General features: G+C 35.7%; 1 protein-coding gene across 5 annotated transcripts in view; it reads left to right on the top strand.

Annotated features, from left to right (window-relative positions):
- Positions 1–23,474, top strand: part of EML4 (EMAP like 4) — a 140,029-nt gene that overhangs the window by 103,086 nt on the left and 13,469 nt on the right. For all 5 annotated transcript variants that reach the window (XM_033124698.1, XM_033124700.1, XM_033124699.1 and 2 more), the window contains 6 exons: positions 6,020–6,171; positions 7,685–7,810; positions 7,896–8,027; positions 8,743–8,810; positions 19,434–19,522; positions 20,889–20,986. In XM_033124698.1, coding sequence (XP_032980589.1) covers positions 6,020–6,171; positions 7,685–7,810; positions 7,896–8,027; positions 8,743–8,810; positions 19,434–19,522; positions 20,889–20,986 — 665 coding nt within the window. The remainder of the gene's footprint in view (positions 1–6,019; positions 6,172–7,684; positions 7,811–7,895; positions 8,028–8,742; positions 8,811–19,433; positions 19,523–20,888; positions 20,987–23,474) is intronic.

Genomic DNA, 23,474 nt, shown 5'->3' with positions numbered 1-23,474 from the left:
CATACCTAATCGTTTTAAAGTTCTTCATAATGATTTTTTTTAATTAAATTACTTGCCCAGTTATTTATTAAGCATAGGTAACCTACATTTGGCTCTACACAACTTTCTAGGAGGTTAATACAAAATAATTAGAAAGAGATGCTATAGATATATGTTAATTTAAACAGCATAAAGATTAAGAGAAAAATCATTCTGATCTTCTGAGTGTTTGAAGCCTTCACAGAAGAAATGGTATTTAAGGTAAGCCATAATGTATGTACAGGACTACAAAAGATAGGGAACCTTGGTCCCAGTTTAGGGAAACAGTGCAAGCAAAGGCAGAAAGATGGCTATGAATGTGGGGCATTCAGGGTAGTGTGAATAAATTTGTCATGTGAAAGTGGTAACAGAAACAAGTGATAGCTAGCCAATTTGAAGGAAATATGATTTAAAAAAATAGTAGTGTTTTGTAATTCCTCTTAACAGTTTAATGTATACTAAGCCATTGAAAATTTATGTAGGGATAAAAGATACAGATTTTCTGAATCCTTAAACCTAGTTGAGCTCACCATGGAAGAGAGAAGAGCTGTGAGGCCAAGAATCCTTTATCCCACAGTTAGATGACTAGAAAAGAGCCTGCAAGGATGACAGAAATGAGGTATTAAAAAAGAAAAACAGAACAAGTTAACAAGATGGGGTGGGGAGGAAGGGGGAGAGAGAGAGAAAGGAACATCCCCTACCCTGTCTCTCTGGAGTCTCTGCATCGGGCCTTGGAAATCTCATGTGACTTAATGAATAAGGGAACCCTTGTTCCCATGCTCAGAAGGAAAGACCAAATTTACATGTCTCTCTTCCCTGATAAACTTTCCCAGGACTAACACAATGTCTGGCATTGGTACTAGCTTTTGAAAATTATTTGTTAAACATTTATTAAGGAAATGACTTTAATCCTACCTTTGAGTGTCAGTGTAGTAGTCAGGTGGTACTGATTAAAGCACTGTTTTCACTGAAAGGTAGAATTTGAGTATAGCGTTGTAGATGTCTTATGATTGTGATGATTTTTATACTGTATTCTTTTAGGAGACACACTCACTACGTTAATGTTTTCCATATCCATTCACCTGAATTCCTAAGTTTTGTAGTTGAATTGAATTAGATATATTTAGAAGTTAACAAAATAATCCTTAAATTGTATCATTACTGACCCAGTCACTGGCCATGCATTCTTAGCCTCTTTCCTTCACTTTAGGTTCAAACTTCACATATGAGAAGGATGGCAGTGGGATGAGGATTCTTAAGAAAAAAAGAAATTTAGAACAATAGTGTTTATCAACTACCTTTCCCACTTATCTCTCTTTTCTTTTTTCTGGGCACATTTGTTCAGTATCAGAAATGCCAGAAAACAGCATTGTACATCAAAATTGTGACTTAAATTGTTGGCATGAGTAGAGTTTGAGTATAAATGTACCCTTCAATTGGCTTAATGTGTGTTGCGGTGGCAGAGGCAGCGAAAGGTTCAGAGGCTGTTTTTTATTTTGGCTTTTGTCTGAAAAACTTGTGCAAAGAAAATCTGCATGTACACACACAGGAAACAGGAAATCTAATCTTGTAAACTGGGCACATGAAATGGCCTGTGTTGTGCTCTGCTACATGACTGACCCCATTACAGGCAAACTTGCTAAGAATTTTGTTTCTTCCTTTCTATTTGGGGTTTTCCGTTCTGTAAGTATGGCTGGGAAGGATTTGGTGAGTACAGTGAAATAAGTGTTAAGCCCAGATCAGAGCAGATGCTCAGTTTCCATTTTTAAATTCTTGCCCAAACTTTAAACAGATTGAACCTGTTTGCATATCCCTACTATAAGATTTCTGTACCCGCGGCAGTCTGAGCTACAATTTGAGTATACCGTGGTATCATGTCTGATAAAGTGACATTTTTGGATGGCAAAAGCATAATTTCGTAGGTAAACCTTTTACTATAGTAAGTAGGAGACAAGCCAACTGTATTTTATGCCTCATAAGTGCTCCTGTATATTTTTCTTCTTGCTTCCATCCCCTAAATGTAAGCTAACAGGAATCTTCAAAGTGATTAGTATTTTTCTTTCTTTTTTTCCAGTTTTTTGAGCCATAACTGACATATAACAATGTATAATTTAAGGTGTATGATATGATTTGATATATATTGCAAAATGATTACCACAGTAAATTTAGTTAATATCCATCACCTCACAGTTTTTTTTCTTGTGATGAGAACTTTTTTTTTAAACAGAGGTTTTTTTTGTTGTTGTTGTTCTAATTTATTTTTTTAAGGAGGGTGCAGCTCACAGTTGGCCCATGCGGAGATCAAACCACCAACCTTGTTGTTAAGAGCACCGCGCTCTAACCAACTGAGCTAACCGGCCACCTGGTGATGAGAACTTTTAAGATCTATTCTCTTAGCAACTTTCAAATATATAATAGAGTATTGTTAACTGTAATCAACATGCTGTGCATTGCATCCCCAGAACTTATTTATCTTGTAACTGGAAGTTACATGCCTTTTTATCACCTTCACCCCTTTTCACCACTCCCACCTCTGACAACTACCAGTCTGTTCTGTTCATTTTTTTTTAAATGAACGTATAAGTAAGATCATACAGTGTTTATCTTTCTCTAACCTATTTCACTTAGTGTGATGTCCTCAAGGACCTTCCATGTTGTTGCAAATGGCAGAATTTACTCTTTTTTCACACACACACACACACACACACACACACACACCCACACACACACACCCACACACCCACTACATTTTCTTCATTCATTTCTCTGTCAGTGGACCACTTAGGTTGTTTCAGTATTGCCTGTTTTTTTTCTGGGGTACAGGGTATTTGTTTCCTGCATATATGAAATACAAAATATTTCTTACATGAAATAATTCACAATTTTTAAGTGAGGAAAGGAAGTTGATTGTATCTAGAACACCATTAAAATGTTGATTATTTTTAATCTAAGTTCCTTTAAAGGGACTAAGAAATACCACCATTTTACCTGCTCTCCAAACATGAGCCCATTTGCCCAGTTGCTAAGGCTATATAACATGAATTTCAAAGTCTCCCTGGTATTTGGATTCTATAGTTAAATAGGCACACAAAGCCCTCCAAACTAGATCTTTATTTGGCAGTCAAGGTAAACTTGCTTTTTATGGAAACTTTGTTTCTGTTAGAGATCAGAAGAAAGGGGGAATTTGCAATTAAGCTTGAATAGTGGTGGTGGTGATTATACCTGGATGTACAATAGGTTTTTAAATTCAAGGATAATTATTTTTCTTGGCAAGTATTTCAAACATTTGGCTTAAATTGGAATGTTAGAAATACAGGCCCATGAGAAAGAAATCTTGGACTATAAATTTATTTAATAGGTAAATACTATCTAAAGGAAGCTTTGTTAGTTTGTTTAAATTTGAAGCACAGAAATGTTTTAGCTAAATATTAGATCCTCCTTAGGAAATAGCTTTCCTGGGATAGAGGGTGGAGAGTGGGAATCTCACAGAATTGATCACTGTATAGAGTTTTTATTGTTGATGAAGCCTTTATTCTTCAGTTTTATTCTCTATTTTCTAATCTCCCATCATTCCAGGAAGATCTTAAGTGTTTAACAAGGTTTTTGTCATGTTTAAAAGTATGGAATCTGAGTTAAAAATAGAAGAACTGGATTTCATTTTCCTACATTCTGGTGGAGATTTATGAACCTCCACAGCTCTGCTTTTTGTGATTTCTTACATGGTGCCATGGTACTTTCAGACGACTCCTAATTTAACCATGCATGAGAAAATAAGCCCTTTGCTTTTTGGGTGTTTTTTTTTTAATGCTCAAATAATGCCAACAATATTCTCAGAAAATTCACATCTCTCATGTGTCCTTTCTGTCTTGGTCACAGCAGAGCCATGATAGATAATTGGCTGGCTGTCCTACTGGACATAATTGTATTGCTCAATGTTTAAAGTATTTTTAAGTGATGAATGTTGATGTGAGCAGAAGCAGTTGACCTTAATAAAGCAAGTTTGTTGGAGTTCTGCTTTCAGCTCTGCTGAATCGGGCAAGCTCTTCTCCACATCAGGCAAACCCTTTCCTTCCTCTCTGCCAGATATACCCATCTATTAAGTATTTGTATACAAGCACCCTCACACTGAGTAATTAGTCTGCTGTAGCATAATTTTTTTTAGGATACCAAAGCCCTACAAATTTTTAAAATACCATGGCAGCTCAAATAGAAAGATGAGTAAAAATGAACACTCTTAATCAATCTTAATAACAGCTTTATTGAGATGTAATTTATATACCATAAAATTCACCCTTTTAAAATGTACAATTCAGTGGTTTTTTTAAATACACTCCCAGAGTTGTGTAACCATCACTGCTGTTTAACTTCAGAACATTTCATCGCCCCACAAGAAACACTGTGCCCATTAGCAACTGCCAGTGCTTCCCATGCCTCCCTCCCCTCAACCCCTAACAACCATTTGTCTACTTTTGGTCTCTATGGATGTCCCTATTTTGGACATTTCATATAAATGGAATCATATAGTAAGTGTTGTTTTGTGGCAGGCTTTTTAAACTTGAACCTTGATGTTTTCAAGGTTCATCCATGTAGTAGCATGTGTCAGTACTTCATTCCTTTTTATGGTTGAAGAATATGCCATAGTATGGAATAATATTTCATTTATACATTTGTCAGTTGGTGAACTATTTTAGGAAATTTTTAAATTTGTAATTTTTAAAATTTTTCCAAAGGATCTAAGGTTTGTTTATTGACTTACTTTGGCCATATTTAAACAAGGCTCTATCTTCCCATTTTTAACCTGGTAACTAATTCTGCTAAAGCCTTACTCTGCCAGCCTCACTAGTCAGATAAAAAGCATTTCTGAGTAAGGCATCGTGATTACCAAAACAAAATGCTTCAGTGTTAAAATCTTATCACCTTTAAAAAAGAGGATCTGAGAGAGACAGAGAGAGAGTGAGAGAGAGACAGAGAGACAGACAGACAGAGATTGTGTGTGTGTGTGTGTGTGTGTGTGTGTGTGTGTGTGTGTGTGTTTTAAACTCCAAATGGACTTGACTTAAAATATTTTTGGAGTACCTGCCTTGTCCCTCCCTGGGTAGATGTAAAGTGCTATAATCATACCAGAAAGTTGGGCTGTCATTCAGCCATAACATTGGTACAGCTTTACCAGTTTTTGAAGTACTTCTCTGGTTGGTCAAAAGCCACTGCTCCGAGCCTCTAGTGCCCACTTCTGCCCCAGTGCCTTTCCCAGACCCTGGTATCTGAGCAAATAAAGGGAGTACTCCTTGGCAGGGCAGGTTACCAGTGGTTGCTAAATGTTAAATATTATGACTGTTAACCTCAGCAGGAGATGAAGGCGTTTTTGAACTTAAGGGAACACTGAGTGAAGAGACTTGAATCCTAGTCACAGCTTTGTTACTAACTATGTGGATTGGTAAAGCTATTGCTATACCTCTGTTTCCTCAGCTCTAAAAAAAAAAAAATACTACCCTAACTACTATATAAGATGATTATAAGAGACAGTAAAGTTCTGAGTACCCTCTGTTGTCTATGGAATTATCACTACTTTAGCTTACCTTTTTGTAAGGCTATATTTTGAAACATTTTCAGAGTAACTAAATATGGACATAAACGCAAAAGATTATATTAAACTTCACTATCTGCCTTGTTGAAAATAGGTTTTTGATTGTTACATCATAGGAACTTTTGATTATGGTCCCCAGCTTACTATGGTTAGACTTACAGTTTTTCAACTTGACGGTGGTACAGAAGCGATACGCTTCAGTAGAAAGCGGCTAGGCTAAGCTACGATGTTCGGTAGGTTAGGGATATTAAATGTCTTTCAACCTTCAATATTTTCAACTGACAGTGGGTTTATCAGGACATAACACCATCATACGTGAAGGATCATCTTTAGTTCTAAATTTTTCTCCCAGAAATCTACTGAAATCTGATGGAAAATGTTGTCACTAGTATTTTTATTTTTTCCTCATTATATTAGGTGTTTATCAGATCAGCAAACAAATCAAAGCTCATGATGGCAGTGTGTTCACACTTTGTCAGTTGAGAAATGGGATGTTATTAACTGGAGGAGGAAAAGACAGAAAAATAATTCTGTGGGATCATGATCTGAATCCTGAAAGAGAGATTGAGGTAAGGATGGAAATAAAAATTTTTAAATAGTAAATCCTCTAAACTCATGTCTTGTCCCACATTAAGATAACGTACACTTTTCTGGGAAATTGGTGCACATCCTTGTCATTTCATTTCCTAGGGGGAAAAAAAAGCATTCATTAAACAAAATAATTTGAAAGAATTAAAAAAAAAAGATTGGACAAAATAATTAACTTGCTTGTTTATATCTGAGATGAGTTTTAGTGATCCAAAACATAACCATGCAAACTTAAAATTCAAACATTCATCAAATACAATATCCTATTCCAAGGTATATAAAATAACCAGTTTAATTTTTAAAACTTAAAAATAATCTTTTCAACAGTGGACTTAATGGTAATCACTAATTATCTATGCATGTGTCTGCTTCATGGTGTGGACCAAGAGTATCCATAAAACCTGACAGGTATTATGTGCTCAGTGAAAGTGTGGTAATTGAATTGAAGCGTCAGGAAGTGAAATGGTTAAGAATAGTACTTTAGATCAATAATTCCCAAAGAAAGGGCAAATTTCAGAGTTTAATATAGCTTCTGTTTTTTTGGTGACTTAAATTTTGAACTTATGCTTAGTATTTTCTATACATAACATGCTTTCCAAACAAAATCTTCTCTAAAAAAAGAGTATCCTCATAGTACTGCTCTTGGGTTTTATTTCTAAGAAGATAGATAAAAAAGAATTGCTTTATCTCAGCCTTGAGTTCATACTATTTCTCTTCTTCACAGATAACTCATACCCTTTGTAGTCAAAGCTATACTATCTAGTTCATCCTGTCTTCCATTTCTAACATAAATTTTGGATTACTTTTAGAATTCAGTTCTTTGTGCTTTTACGAGTAATTTTGGATCCCACTTCATAAAAAGGAAAGAATTACATTTCAGAAAAAGTCATTCTTTGGGCTTATTGTCTTATATAATATTCACTGAGACTATACCATGTAGTGTATTAAATGAGATTGATCTCCCAACGAGTCGGGTTAATGAGTTATAACACTTTACAATATATTGCCTTTTAGTTTACAGAGAAATCTCACATGTACTGTTGCTTATATTTTGATCCTTAGCACAATGATCCTTATAACAATGAAGAGTAGGTAGGGCATGTATTATAATTATCATTATATAACACATAAAGACATTTGTCTTAGGCCAAATGACTTACCAAAATAAAATAACTAAAACCAGACCATATTCTTCATGTAATCCAATAGAACTTACTCCTCTTTACTCCTAACCCTTACCTCTTGAAATCATATAAAATATAAATTTAAAATGACTGAAGCAAAGAGTGTTGATAATAATATAACTTCTGTGAAATAAAATGTAATTGTCTGAATAAATGAGTTACTATTAGCATAAGATTACCATATTACTTTCGAATTTGGAATTCTGGCATTTATTACCCCATAATTGCTTTCAGCTATAAATGCAGTCTTCGGGTAGTAATTAATGTACGTTAGTATGTGGATGGTGACATTACAAATTTATTTTTTTAGGTCCCTGATCAGTATGGAACCATCAGAGCTGTAGCAGAAGGAAAAGCAGATCAATTTTTAGTAGGCACATCACGAAACTTTATTTTACGGGGAACATTTAATGATGGCTTCCAAATAGAAGTACAGGTAAGCTGTATGATTTTAACCATTAACTGAGTGTTTTTGATGACACCCTTTTTTTCTTACAACGATAGGTGTATTTCATTTTCAGGGTCATACAGATGAACTTTGGGGTCTTGCCACACATCCCTTCAAAGATTTGCTCTTGACTTGTGCTCAGGACAGACAGGTGTGCATGTGGAACTCAGTGGAACACAGGCTGGAATGGACCAGGCTCGTCGATGTGAGTAAAGCAAAATGTAATTATAATCTCCCCCACAGCAACTCCCCAGACTAGCAGTTGGGAACTAGCGAAGGAAAAAGGACTCAGGATTGGTTAAAACAAAGTGTTCAGTAAAGGGCAGAGAGGGTGTTTAGTCACAAAGTATAGTGTGAACCATTTTGAAGAAGCAAATTAAGCAGTGCCAAAGCTCAATTTTTCTGTCAGTTTCAGTTGGAAAAATCAAAAAACGTCACATTTTCGTGGAGCATTAATTGTTATGGAAATGTTTGGGCGTCTGGTGGTGCTGCAGTGGGATTCAGTCAGTGCTGCTCACTAACAGACTCAACTGTCTTCTTTTTGAGTTGGTCTCTTACTGTGTTTTCTCCCTACCCCACCCAGACATTCACCTTTTCTAGCCCAAAAGGTGTGTCCACATTCTTTGCAGACTCCGGATGACTGTACAGATGTTCGTTGTTATTATCCTCATTATTATTCCACTGCCTAGCCGCACACTGGTGGTCCTTTCCCCTCACCACTCTGCCAGCATATCCCTTCCTGCTCTGAAATTCTTTTTCCTCTCATATCCATGTGGTATTTCCCATTGGCTACAGTGAAGTTGATTGTAATTCCATATTTATATGAAACAGGTTATTTTCAAATGTTTTTGCTACTATTCCCATAGATCTAGGGAGACTTTTCTCATGTACTCCCCAACAGCTGTCTGTCTCTCTTCTAGGAACCAGGACACTGTGCAGATTTTCATCCAAGTGGCACAGTGGTGGCCATAGGAACGCACTCAGGCAGGTAGGGTCTCTAAGGGAAATGTGAGCTAAGTAAAGTGGTGGGATGTTTAACTGTTGTTCAGAACTGTTCTCAATCTCATCTGGAGGATTAACCTTTTAAGTGTAAGATTGTTGCTCTAATCTGTTACATATACTCATTCAGACATTTCAGTCATTGGTAATTATTGAGCATCTGCCGTTTGTTGGACACTGTTGGCATTCAGGCTACATCAGAGTGCAACGTAACACTCCCTGTCCTGTGTGTCGGGGGTGGAGGTAGAATGAAAACAAACATTACAACTAATTAGAAAATATTAAGAGCCATGGTGGGAGTAGTGAGCGTAGGAAGAGGGGTTGAGAAGGGGTACAGTTGCTAAAGGATAAATAGGGTAGTCAGCGTAGGCTTCATTGAGAAAGTGACCATTCAGGAGACTTAACTCTCCTCTGTGATAGTTTCTGTGGTATCAGAAAATTTCTCTCATCTTTTAGGGAAGGAAATTGAAGCTGAAATAACCAAGTTGAACTTTTTATAAATGGTTTGTGCAATAGCTTTTGTCATCCTGCCTTTGAATGCCACACAGATAGATAATGAAGGTATACTTCCTGAAATTGTTATTACTTGTCTTTGCAGACCTTATATGGTACCTTTTCAAGGTTATTAAGTAACATTTATTATCTGTATATTTTAAATAATTGAGTCCTTTTTATTGCCTCTGCTAATAAGTAGCCCTCATCACAAATAACTTAATTTCTTTTGTAAAGAGGCAGAGGAAAAATATGAAGTCAGTTTCTAAAGGTTAAACCCATAGAAAATGTGAAATGCGTGGACACACTTATATAAATATTTTTGTTTATATGACAAATATTTCAAATCAGCCAGTTCATTTAATTCTAACTAAATTTAGTCACTTAGAGTTTTTTTATAGCAAGTTTTTCCCTATGGCTATTGGATACAAATTAACGCCTTGGAAAGTCAAATTCTTTCTCATATATAGTGCTACAAAATCTTTCAGAATCATCGAAAAACAGGTCTTTAAAGTAAAGATAAACTTGGAAACGTGGATATGTAACTAGGGATGCTATTTGAGTGGTTCTAAATAACTGAATTTTAGAATTAGGCTACTTGGGGAGTAATTGGGAATAACTTGCAAATATAGATGGCTTTACTATCCGATTTCCCCAAACTATCTGTCAGTAGTAGATTATTACTTAGACTTGGACTGGATAGACAAGGGTATGGCAGGTCACTTTATAAAAAATTATTTTACCCCCAAAATTAGTCTTAAACACATAAGAAACAACCTGAGCTACAGTATTGAACTGGTTTTCAGAAAACCACAAAGGAGTTTACTTCAGATCTATTTTTTGAACAGCTGAACAGATGCAACAAATGCTAAAGTCAGTGAAATAGGAGCTACCATTTATTCAGTATCTTATGACAGGCCTTATACTAAATTCTTTTTATATGTTACTTTAAATCTTCAAAAGGTCTCAACAGAATATTAATTTATCTGTTACAGACAGGAAATCAAGACCCATAGAGTTTCAGTCACTTGTAATTGAGCTTGGATTTGAACTCAGGTTCTGTATGGTTCCAAAGCTTGTCTCTTTCCACTGCTTCACCAGTACTCTTTGAGATGTGTTTATGGTGTTTATAGCATTATTTAGAAATGTTGTAAGGAAAGTTTATCTTTCAAGGTTATATCACTGGCCTACATATATTAAAAGGATTTGCTGTATATATGAAGGAATTAAACAATGAATGGAGTGTAAGGACTCAAGGGATTTGAATCATTAAGACACACCACTTGATTGGATGGATGGAGAAGCTCTACATATAGAGCCCCAAGTTTTGAGGAAAAACTGATGTGATTTAAACTCACTGAAATTACTTTCTAACATTTATGCAGTTGTGAAGTCATTAACAAGCTTAAAATGAAAAGTCACTCAAGTGACTTAAGCCAATTGTAATCCACTTGCTTCCTCTGGGAGTTATGAGTAAAAGACACCTTATAAATGAGGGATGTGACAACTAAATAAAAAGTGCTGGCAGTCCTTGCTGCTGTGGAGATGGGGATAATTTAGACTATAGGGGAGATGTAGTTATTGGAGTACATTCCATACATAACTACTGTCTTTGGTTTCACATCTGTTAGATTCTATTGATTCTTAGAGAACTCCTCATTTTTATTTTTTTCACGGGTCTGTGAGTACCTGGCTATACTGTCTAAAACTGAAAATAACCTGGTTTAGCCACTCAGATTATTATCACTGACCCTAAGCCTGAAAAAAAGTCACACTTAGGGCAAGACATTTTTTTTAGTGTGAAGTAACGCATGTCCAGTTGTGCATGGTCCAGAAAAGGTGACTAGCAAAATGTTTAAAGATGTCTCATGTCCATATCTGGAAATCTCCTGCTTCTTATAGTCAAGCACATGTGTGGATAAATTATCAAAACGATAAAATTATAATTTTAAAAGAGTGTATTACTAATATAATTTCTAAGAGAAAAGAATTAAATGCATAGACCTAAGTGGACATATACTTCCTTAACATACTAATCCTCACATAGTAAGGATTCTTTTCAACGGCTTTACTGAGATATAATTTATATACCATACAATTCATCCATTTAAAATACACAATTCAAGAGGGTTGTGCAACTGTCATCACAAACTAATTTCAGAACATTTTCATTAGCCCAAAAGAAACCCTATACTCATTACCAGTCTCTCCTCATTACCCCCACCCACTTCCTCCTAGCCATAGGCAATGATGCCCTTTCTGTTTCTGTAGGGTTGCCTATTATGGACGTTTCATATAAATAGAATCATACAACATGTGGTCTTTTGTAACTAGCCTGTTCACTTAACATGTTTTCAAGATTCATCCATGTTGTACAGAATATATAAGTATTTCTTCCTTTTTGTGGCCAAATAATATTTCATTGTATGGATATTTTGTTGATCAGTTGATGGATATTTGAATTATTTCCACTTTTTGGCTACTATGAATAATATTGCTATGAACATTCATACAAAGTTTTTGTGTAGACATATGTTTTCACTTCTTTTGGGTATATACCAAGGAGTAGAGTTGTTGGATCATGTGATAACTCTATATCTAATATTTTGAGGAACTGCTAAATTGTTTTCCACTACAGCTGCACTATTTTACAATTCCACCAGCAAAGTATATGAAGGTTCCAGTCTTTCCACATCTTCACCAGAACTTGTCATTGTCTGTATTTCGATTATAGCCATCCTAGTGGGTGTGAAGTGCTTTCATATTGTGGTTTTGATTTGCATTTTTCTGGTGGCTAGTGTATCTTTTTCATGTGCTATTGGCCTCTTTAGAGAAATGTCTGTTCAAATCCTGTGCCCATCTTTGAATTGGTTTATTTGTCTTTATTGTTGAGTTCTAAGAACTCTTTGTATATTTTGGATACAGTACCTTATCAGATAGATATATGATTTGCAGGTAGTTTCTCTCATTCCAAGGGTTCTTTTCATTTTCTTGATGGTAGTAACATTTGTGGCACAGAAGATTTAAACTTTCATTAATCAATTTATTCTTTCTCTTGTTTCTTGGTCATAAAGATTTACTCGTATGTTTTCTTCTAAAATTTTTGTAGTTTTAGCTCTTTAGGTCTCTGATTCATCTAGAGTTAATCTTTGTATATGGTGTAATATAGACATCAAACTTCATTCTTTTGTATTATGGACATGCAGTTGTTACAGCACTATTTATTGAAAAGACTGTTATTTCCTCCCATTGAATGGTTATTGACACCCTTGTCAAAAATCAGTTGACCATAAATGTATGGGTTGCTGTCTGGACTCTCAATTCTAGTCCATGATCTGTATGTCCATCCTTATGCCAGTACCGGGGTTGATTATTGTAGCTTTACAGTAAGTTTTGAAATCAGGAAATGTGAGTCCTCCAACTTTGTTATTTTTCAAGGTGGTTTTGGCTATTTAGACTCTTTTGAATTTCCACATGAATTTTAAGATCAGCTTGTCAGTTTCTACAAAGAAGCCAGCCAGCATTTTGATAGGAATTGTTTTCTCTTTATAGATCAATTTGAGAGAATGTCACCATCTTAATAATATTAAGTCTTCCAATTTATTTAAAAAGTCTGATTTTTTTCCATTTATTTCGGTCTTCAGTTTTTTTCAAAAGTATTTTTAGTTTTTAGGGTACAAATTTGCACGTTTATTAAATTTAGATCTAAGTGCTTCATTCTCTTCACGCTACTTTAAATGAAATGGTTTTTTTCAATTTCATTTTCAGAATATTCATTGCTGGTGTATATAAATATAACTGCTTTTTGTATATTAATCTTGTGTCTTGCAACTTGACTAAACTCGTTTCTTAGTTCTAATAGTTTTTTTTAGTGGATTCCTTAGGATTTTCTACATATAAGATCATACAATCTGCAAATAAAGATGGTTTTCTTCCTTTCCAATCTGACTGCTTTTTCTTGCCTACTTGTCCTAACTACAACCTAACGCTAATAGAAGTGGCAAGAGTGGTCATCCTTATCTTGTTCTCTATCTTAGCAGGAAAGCATCAGCCTTTCACCATTAGATATGTTAGTTGTGGGTTTTTCAGATGCCCTTTGTCATGTGGAAGAATTTACCTTCCATTCTTAGTTTATTGAGAATTTTTAATCATGGAATGATGTTGGATTTTGTCAAATGCCTTTTCTGATCTATTGAGATAGCATGGTTTTTATCCTTTATTAACATGGAGTATTACATTAATTTATTTTCAGATGTGAAACCAACCTTATATTCCTGAGAAAAATCCTACTTGGTCATGGTGTATAATTCTTTTTATATGTTGCTGGATTCAGTTTGTTAGTATTTTGGTGAAGGTTTCTGCATCTGTATTCATAAGAGATGTTGGTCTGTAGGTATGTTTTGATGCCTTGTCCGGTTTTGTTATCGGGAGGTACTGGCACTAAGGGCTTTGATAAGGGTGATATCTCCCAAACTGAAATGAACATTTAAAGCATACAAATGGATAAAATTAGTATACTCGTATACTAGTAATGTTAATCGTTAGTTACCAAAATATTAAATTTATTGAACCAGCATACTACACATGATTTTCAAATATAATGTTCTCTCATTTTTTAAAATTTGTGTTTCTCGATAGGATTTGAAGTTCTTCATAAAACTCACAATACATGGTAACCTGAGCCATTATGAACTTGAAAGTTTATAATCTCTGAATTATTGGTAAAAATACGTTCTGCTTGATTTTTCCAAGACCCCTGTTAATCATCCTTCCCCTTGCTGTTTTTTGAAACCAGTTTCTCAAAAGGCATTTCATCTTTAGACCACCGCGAAACCACAGATACATTTACCATCCCATCAGGATGTCAGATCTATGTCAGCTCAGACAAAATTCTCCAAGCAGTTTACACAGAACTTTACTCTGGTCTTGGTTGGACCTGGTTCTATTTCTGAACCAATATTTGGTATTTAAAGGAGTTTTTGCTATAGTTATTTTATAGGCTGCTAAATAGAGGTGAGACACCCAGATTTAGAGAAATTAATAGACTTGAAGAGAGGGAGAATAAAAAGCAAGGTTCAAGTTGGAAATTGTTTCAAAGAAAGGAATCCACAGAGCTGAGTCAGTATATAGAACATATTATGTATAATGTATAACATAGTTATATATAATGTATAGGGATGAAAAGGGAGTGGGCGGACTGAGAGGTGAGTTCAGAGAAGACCCCAAAGTTTCTTATCCCTAAGGATAGAGCGACAGCTTTGACAAGGAAGCAAGCCAGGAAAATGAGCCTGACAAATGGGTAGTAAAGAATTTCATTTCGTTTTTGACGTGGAATCACAGGACCCTACACCTGGAGAGACTTACTCCAGCTCTACTCATCAATGCTGATGGTGACTGTAACTAAAGTACTATTACCGAACTGAGGCCAGGTACTGTTGTTGACTATAAAGGTTCTGCTCCTGCCCAATAAGAAATTATAAGAAATTATTATAAGAAATGCTCCTGCTCAAAGGGAGATTGCAAAGACATATTAGCACGAGCTGAGATTTTCTTTGACGTAATGAAAAGAGAAAACTTCTAATTAGAAGAGAATAGCTTTTGCCCTCTGTAACTTGGTGTTCCTTAACTTGGCCCATGGGTACTCTTCAGCTCATTCCCCAGGGTTCAGTGTCTTTGAACTCTATCAGCATGAATCTCCCTGAGTTCTGCCTGAGTTCTCCAGTTCTGAGTCACTCTTCAAATGCTTATTGATCTCTTGCAACTTGTATAGCACTGCACTAGATGCAATGAGTGGCAGAAAGAAATACGAGACATGGTCCCTACCATAAAAAGATATCATATGAGTATGCCTGACCACTGTGCTGTACACCTGAAGCTGAATAATGCTGAATGTCAACTATAATTTAATATATATATATATATATATATATATATAGTCACGGGATATGGAATACAGCATAAGGAATAGAGTCATATAGAATTATAACAGCTATATACGATGTCAGAGGGGTAATAGATTGGGGGAAAGGGTTTATCACTTTGTGAGGGGTATAAATGTCTAACGATTACATTGTTTTATACACCTGAAAGTAATAAAAATATATATATCTGCCAAAAAAAAAAAGCTACCATGTGAATAGTTTAGTATTACTTGAATAAACGGACGCTAATGCTTGGAAATCAACAGAGAAAGCACTGTGAGCCTGAGTGGTCAGAGAACACTTGGGAGGGGGTGGGGATCGGTCCTCTCTGAAGGACTTCTTGGACCTTGCAGAGGCAATGAAGACTGAGGAGCTCATATCAAGCAAGAGGTTAGGTGGCCTGAGCAAATTCAGGACAAGCACGTTTCTAAAGGCTTCTTGATACCAAAACCGTAGAATCCAAACTTGTTAGCCCAGCTTTTTAAAGCCCATTAAAGATTTAAAAAATGTTTCCCTCACCACTCAAGCCACAATAGTCAGGTTGTCCTTTGTATACCCTCCAGCCCTTTTGTACTTTATTTCTACTCCTCCTCACTTATTTATGCCCCACCTACCGGTATCCTTGCCACATTTGATGTGATGAAATCCTGCTGTGCTTCCCCGAAAATAAGACCCAGGCAAACAGTCAGCTCTAATGCGTCTTTTGGAGCAAACATTAATATAAGACTCGTTATCATATCATATCATATCATATTATAATAAAATAAGACTCGGTTTTAAATTAATTTTTGCTCCAAAAGATGCATTAGAGCTGATTGTCCAGCTGGGTCTTACTTTCGGGGAAGCACGGTAAGTCACCCACATCCTCAGTGAGTATGCCTGCCTGAAACTTCATAATCCTTACTACTTGTATAAATCATATTACTTTGAACTACTTACCACTTTATTAACTCAGTCTTTCTCCCCAGTTAAATTATAAACTCCTATTCTCCTTTACTGACTCTTCTCTGAGTCCCTAAATGTTACTGTATCTCAAAGACAGAGAGAAAGCAGTTTCCTTGGGATCACTCCCTTCCCTGGTGTGATAAAGTGATCCATCCTGGTTCTGCCACTAACTAGTTCGTTGACGACTGGTCAGGTGTTGTGACATCATAGGATTTCCGTGTTCTTATTTGTAGAACAAGAGGGTTGAAATGGTCTTTTCTTCCCTTTTTTTGACTTTACGTTTTTCTGATTATAAAAGCCACATTCCTATTCTTGTAAGTAGAAGATCATAAAGAAGCAGAAAGGGGTGAAAGTTACAAACCTGCCACCTAGAGGATACTTTACATTATAATGAGTATTTTTTAACTCATGTTATGAAGAGATCTATTTATTTAGGGACTTTAAAGTATGATACTTTTCAGCTCTAAAATCTTTGATTCCTTTTTTGCCACTAAAGAAATGAATAGAGTGTCTTTTTAAAAAGTCATCAGGATAAATGATGGTACTACATTTTGGTATCTGACTCACAGATTAGATTAGTTTAAATATATGACCAAAGATTTCCCATCTCTAATACTGAACAGTTATATTTAGAAAGACCCATTAAGTCCTTTAGGCCAGCCATATAGAGCCCCATGATTCCGGATTACCTTAAAGCAGAAGCTTGGTTTCAGTGTATATACTCTAGACTAAAATAAGAATACATTTAACACAGTGGAATCTTAAATGTTTACTTCTAGAAAATTATCTTTGTTGAGGATTTGCGGCTCTCCGTATATCTTTGTTAGGGACAGAGGTCTTAAGCCCAGAAATCTTTTTGGAAGATAGGACAAAATCCATGCAATGAAAAGAGTGCGGGCTTTAAAATTATTGCTGGGGGTCCACATGGAAGTTATTTACTTTTAATAACAAAGTTTTTTTTAATAACAGGTATTGAATTATTACTAAAAATTATTTACCAAAAGTAGAAGCATTAATCTGTGATATGTAATTAAACAGAAAAAGTAGACAGGGTTTGGGTATTTTGTTTTGTTTTGTTTTGTTTTTTGATAGCTGCCATCTCTACCCAGTAAGTGACTCAGTTTTAGCTTTCTACATGTTATACCAGCAGACATTCTGGGTTTTTTCTTAGTACTTTTTAAGGGAGTTTCCAAAAAGATAAAATTGTTTGCAGTTTTCCTGGGAAGATTAAACTGACTTGGAAACAGTCTTAAAACAGTTTCAGTTGGGACCTCTCCAAAATAAAAATTGATAATTTTTAAATGCCTAAAAAGGCATGGTAAAGTTCCCATGAACTCATTAAAAATTTGAAACCTGGCACCTGCCGAGTGATGCTGTATCTCATTGTTCTTTAGGTGCATGCGTTCAGTCTGAATTGAAACACTTTGTTTCCTTACTCTGAAAGGTCAGTTCACTTGGCATCAGCTCTAGCATTTCTTGGCTCAGAGGAGTTTCACAGTGATAGCCATAAAAATTGATTAATGAATTACATTCTCAAAAGAAACTTATAATCTCTGGGTACTGTCTACTTGCAATAAAGTATGGCTCTTATATACCTTTTGAAATGAAAATGATCAATATACATGCAGCATAGATTTCAAAGTGCCAGTTTCCTGCTTTTAAACTCAAGTATTCACAAATAGAAGCTATTTCCCTTACCTGAGAAGAAAACAGAATTTATGAATTAGGTTAGCTACCTAGAAGTTTCAACCCATAGTTCACAAGTTACTAAAATTCATTCATGAACGTTTTTAATAAGAGAGGGATTTCCTTGATAGAGGTAGAGAGTGGGATCTTTTAGTCTTTCATCTCCTACCTTGAATAAGGCACGTGAAACATCTCTAAACATTCCATTTTAAAAAAAATTCTTTAAAGCCCTTTCCTCTCCTAAAGAGTGTTTCTTTTAATCTGGAAGAGAAATGGTCTTTTTTCCAGATATTAGTTATATAGTTAATTCCAATATTAAAAGGAACTATCATTATGATTTGTTGTTGGCTTATTTTAGTATTTTAGTGGTGGAATTTTTCCCATCTAAGTAGTTGAAAAAACTTGCTACTCTTGTCTCATCCAGTTATATGAGATTACGATAGTGATTTTTATTTTTCTAGTCTTCTCACATTCTCTCCAACCTATTTTTTTCCTGTAAACTGCACTATTCAGTAATTCTTGCTAAAATTTGGGTTTTGTCATGTTCAAGACTTATTTTATATTAAGTTCATTTATTCATTCTACAGATATTTTTTAGTGCCTGATCTAAGCCAGCAATGCTCAACTCTAAACTCCTCCAACCAGCTATGCGTGCTGGCTGTAGTCTGCCTCCTCTCACTTACCCAGTCGGTAGTCGTTCGTGCTTAGCTCCCAGTCTTTGCTTGGTCCCCCACATCTCGCCGTGCTCTTCTGAAACACCATCCCTTCATTCAAGTTCTCTTAGAAAAAGGTCTGATAAGTCATTTATTATGTAGTTGGATTTAAGTCATTGTTTTACTCTCAAGATGATTGTACATTTTGACTTTCCATGTAAAACTCTCAAAGGATTTAGTTTCCATGTACAAGTGTTGGGGATGTGGGAGAGGCAGAGTGCCCCCTGCTGATTCCTTTGAAATCACACCAAATGAATGGCCCTCTGCTTTTCCCCTCCACCGTCATACTGCCGATGCATGCTCCTTCCCACCTCCGTAGCTGTGCAGCTTTCACTCCTACCTCAATTGCTGTGCCTGTTTCCCTCAGTGTTTGTTTGGCTCAACCCCATACCCTGCATCTTTTCTAAAGGTTTTCCTGTATCTGTTACCATTCATTTTCCTTTTGAGAGTTCCTATACTATATACATAGTCACCATCACTAAAATTGACACTTAATTGTTCTTTGCTGCACTTGTCCCATTTCCTTTTCCCCAACTCTAGTGTAATCTTCCAGAACCCGAATCTTGCCATCTTAGTCTATTTAGACAGTGCCTAGCAAAGAGACACAGTGGGCATTCAGCGACTACCTAAACAGAAATGAAAATATGTGTAGGCCCATATATTTATTTGTATCCCACCATTTTGCAAAATGAATTCATCCTCATTAGAAGAGGGAAACATGTCTTACTTATGGGCATTATTAAAATTTATTAATTTTTAAAAATTAAAAAAGGGAGGAAAAAGTCAGCCATTTTTTCTATAAATGTAATATCTGAAAAAAATTTTGACTATTTTTTTTTTTTAACTTTTTAACAGGTGGTTTGTTCTGGATGCAGAAACCAGAGATCTAGTTTCTATTCACACAGACGGAAATGAACAGCTCTCTGTGATGCGCTATTCAGTAGGTAGGCAGATTTATCCCCACCCTGGCATTCACAGCATCTCTGTAATTGCATATTTTCACTTCTACTCTCTAGAGTTGTTAAGTATTGAATATGTTTTCCCCAACATCAGATTGAATTCTGCTGCAGGAAACTGCAAAAGATCTGCTAAAGTTAAACAACATTGTAAATCATCAAGCAAACATAAACTTATAACAAACTGTTACAACTACATTTGCAATTGAAAGCAGAATACAGTGCAATCAACTCCCCTTTTTTTTTTTGCACTACACATATTTAGAATTTTGAATAGGTACCAGGCTGAATATTAAATCTATTTAGCAACTGTTTCTTTGTATAAAAGAGAATATAAGAGAAATTCCAGTAGTATTCAGAATATACAAATTTTATAGGCCCTTCAGGTTCTTTAAAATCTAGTTACATTGTTACTAGTTGCATAGTAATGATTGGTTTGTTAATAAAATGCTCAGTGACTCAAAAGAATTTGATAAATTTGTTTAGCCTTGTGTGAATAATTCTTTGTACTTTATTAAAAATATTAAGTTTCCATAGTATTCCAGTTTCCTTTTCCCCTTACTATTATGGTTTTAATTCATATCATTCTCCCCTGGAGTGAGTTTGAGCGACATTTGCTTCTATTCTAAAATATATTCCAGTAGTTGTTGGATCAGTGTGGGATCCTAAGAATCTTTTTGATTACTTCTAAGTTGTTTCATCCAAGGAAATACAGAATACTATCCTCTGAGTCAAAAAAAAGGAAGGAAAAGTACTTGCTTCAAGCTGTAAGCCTGGCAAGAGTTGAAGCAGAAAAGGCTTTCTATTTTGGATTGGCTTTTTTCAGTGCTGTAGTCAGAAATAACTACTGCAAATGTAGTGATTACAATCCAAGGATCAGTTGGACTTTTCTGACCATCTGCTGTGTGACAAGTATAACAGAGGAGACTGTAAAGAACATGGCCCCTTCCCAAGAGAACCTACCTTGTAGTGAGAAAGATCGTGTGTGCCCAGCTGAAATAAGCAATTGTGTACTCAACTTGCCATGTGAATACTGTGTACTTAGATCCATAAAAGCAGGTGAACATCCTGAGGCCAGTTCGTAGCCAGCTAGAAAGAGATGAGGCTAGAGTGAGGGTGTAGAGTCCAAGGCCTGTGAGTATCTTCTAGAAGGGATTGTGTAGTAGACTTGATGACCGTTTGTTTTTCAAGTGTGCTTACTAATGAGAAGATTGATTCATCAAGTGCCAAATAACAATTGAATTGATAAGATTTAACATTTGTAAAATGTCCTTTAGTATAGGTGCAAAAAGTAATGGTAAATAAATCTACAGATATATTTCTCTAGTCAATGCTTTTTCCTGTTTCATTCTAGATGGCACCTTCCTGGCTGTAGGATCGCATGACAACTTTATTTACCTCTATGTAGTCTCAGAAAATGGGAGAAAATATAGCAGATACGGAAAGTGCACTGTAAGTAGTAAACTAATTAAGTTGTAAAACTGTTGGAAAATTTTACTTCTGTTAAAAAAAGTTAAATGTTTACATTGATGTATCTGTTGTTTTCTATCCTCAGCTGCTTTAAACTTTAGTCTTCATCTCTGAAAACAGATTCTACCTGATAGTAAAATATTGCAGTTCCCTGTGTACACTAGAAGGGTTTCTCCTTTTGGTGAGAGTTTAATACTTGTCTCTCTCTGACTGATTTTAAGGTGGTTTCTTAAAGCTATTTCCACAGGAAACTCTTAGAATAACACATTTTGAAAATGGACGTGAGTCAGAAATGAAAGGGTATCTCACTTTTAATCCCAGTGTCCCATGATTCTGCCCACCCCAACACCCTGTATTTCTTGTCACCTCTTTGCCACTAAAATAATTTACGGAGATTTGTCCGCATTAAGGGAATTAACAGAAACATATTTCCTTTAATTTGTTGCCCATTTCTCATTCACTAGATTATCACTGTAAGATGAAGATTAGATCCAATTCTGTAGACATACTGAGCACTTACCTGGTGGCAGGTACTCTGCTGACTGGAGAAGTGTTCTGGGCATTGGCAGTACACGGACGATTTGTTCCTTGTCCTCGAAAAGTACACACTCAAGCTGAGGACAGGACAAGAAAGGCAGGAAATACAGCACAGTGGTTAAAGGCACAGATTTGGGGTCAGACTCCCTGGATTTGAATTCTTGTTTCAAACTTGACCAGCTAGTGACCTTGGGCAAGTTGCTTAAACCTTCTACTTCAGTCTTCTCATCTATAAGATGAGGATAATAGCAGTTTCTACTTCACTGGATTAAAACAGGTTAATGCAAATAAAATACTTAGAAGAGTGCATGGCATGTACGTACTCAATATACGTTACTTATTCTATTTGTAGAAAATGAGGAGGTAGCTTGGTATGTATGGTGTTAGGATTATAGCAAATCACTTGATGAATTAGTGATTAATGGCACAGGTTCTTTAACAGTTTTTATCACAAAATAGTTTTAGGGGAATAAATAAAAGAATTAGTTTTTAGAAGCATATACGTAACCCAAACCCAGGCCACTCACTATTTGAAGAAGAGACTTATTTATTTTCTTTCTTTTGCGATTTTGTACTGTATGTTAAAACCAGCCCATAAACTGGTCTACAAACAACCTCAGAGTTTTAGAATTTCTCCAAAATATTTTTGTTTACCTTGACACAACATTATGAATTGTCCATTAATTTATATAAATCCATCTTTTAGTCAATTTATTAATATTTGTGATATGGAATAACACCTCATTGCACAACAGGATTAAATGAAATGTTCCACAGAAAGGGATTTTCGGATTCCTGAAGTTTACCCTACCAGGCCCCAAATTTTTCTTAATTATTTCTTACCTCAACCTTTTTTGAAAAGTCCATGTCTTAATAAACAGAGTCTCTCAAATATCATTTAATCTTGTGGGATCACAAAGGTAACAAACACATGCTTAGCTCAGCCTTCACTTAACAGATGAAGAGACTGAGTGTCAGGGAAGATAAATGACTTGTCCGTGGTCATATCCTGACTTAGTGGCAGAACCCTGTTCTCCTCTTAGTAGTGCAAACTTTCTAATATGATAATGCCTCAGATTTTTCAATATGTGTATTATTGGACTGTGCTCTTATAGTACATCTGGTTCAGAAGGGAAACAGCAGTGTGTGGCACTGGATAATGAGAATGATCTTGCAAGTGTTGAGAAACGGCAAGTTTATCAATTGCTTGAGACTTGGCCTTCTCCGATTAGGCAGCTTTTATCTGTCGAGCGTTTGAAAGTATTATTTTGAGCTATCCCTAGGAACTGTTTTTAGTACTGTTTGAGGCTATAATGGAAGGCTCAATACTCTGCTTTTCTAATTATCTTCTGTTTTGTGCTTTGCTTCCAGCTGTCACTTCTCCTTGCTGTCTCCTTCCACCAGCTGGTCCTAGAGTTTCATATTAACTGCTTTTATCTGTTGTCTGCTATGATATAGGACAAAGCTGGGCTAATGCTGGCTCTGCCACTTACTAATTTGCGACTTTAGGCAAGTTAATTAACTTCTCTGAATCTTAATTTTATTATCTTAAAATTGGAGTTATAATAGTTTATAGGATTGTTGTGAAGATCAGGTCTTTGTTAAAATATGGCAACTCGAACTGTTCTCATAGAGTTCCACGTACAAATGCTGTTTTCTATTTCCAGTATTTTCTATTTCCAATATTTCCAATATTTATTTCCAAATACTGTTACTAGTCAGTATTTAAGTGACCACCGTTGCTACAGAAAATTATTTAGAACTTCAGAAAATGTCCTGCTAATAAATTTTAACCAAGCAGCTGGAGCCTGTCCTTCTTCACGGCGTTACTTTCTGTGGAGATGTCAGTTGAGGTGACTGGTACCCAAGGCACACGAAGGAGCACTTCTGGTAGAGGGCAGCTGGCTAATCAGTGGCATGGTCATTACAGGCC

Source organism: Rhinolophus ferrumequinum, chromosome 13 (assembly GCF_004115265.2).
Source record: "Rhinolophus ferrumequinum isolate MPI-CBG mRhiFer1 chromosome 13, mRhiFer1_v1.p, whole genome shotgun sequence".
Taxonomy (NCBI): Eukaryota; Metazoa; Chordata; class Mammalia; order Chiroptera; family Rhinolophidae; genus Rhinolophus; species Rhinolophus ferrumequinum.
This window is presented reverse-complemented; position numbering and strand designations above follow the sequence as displayed.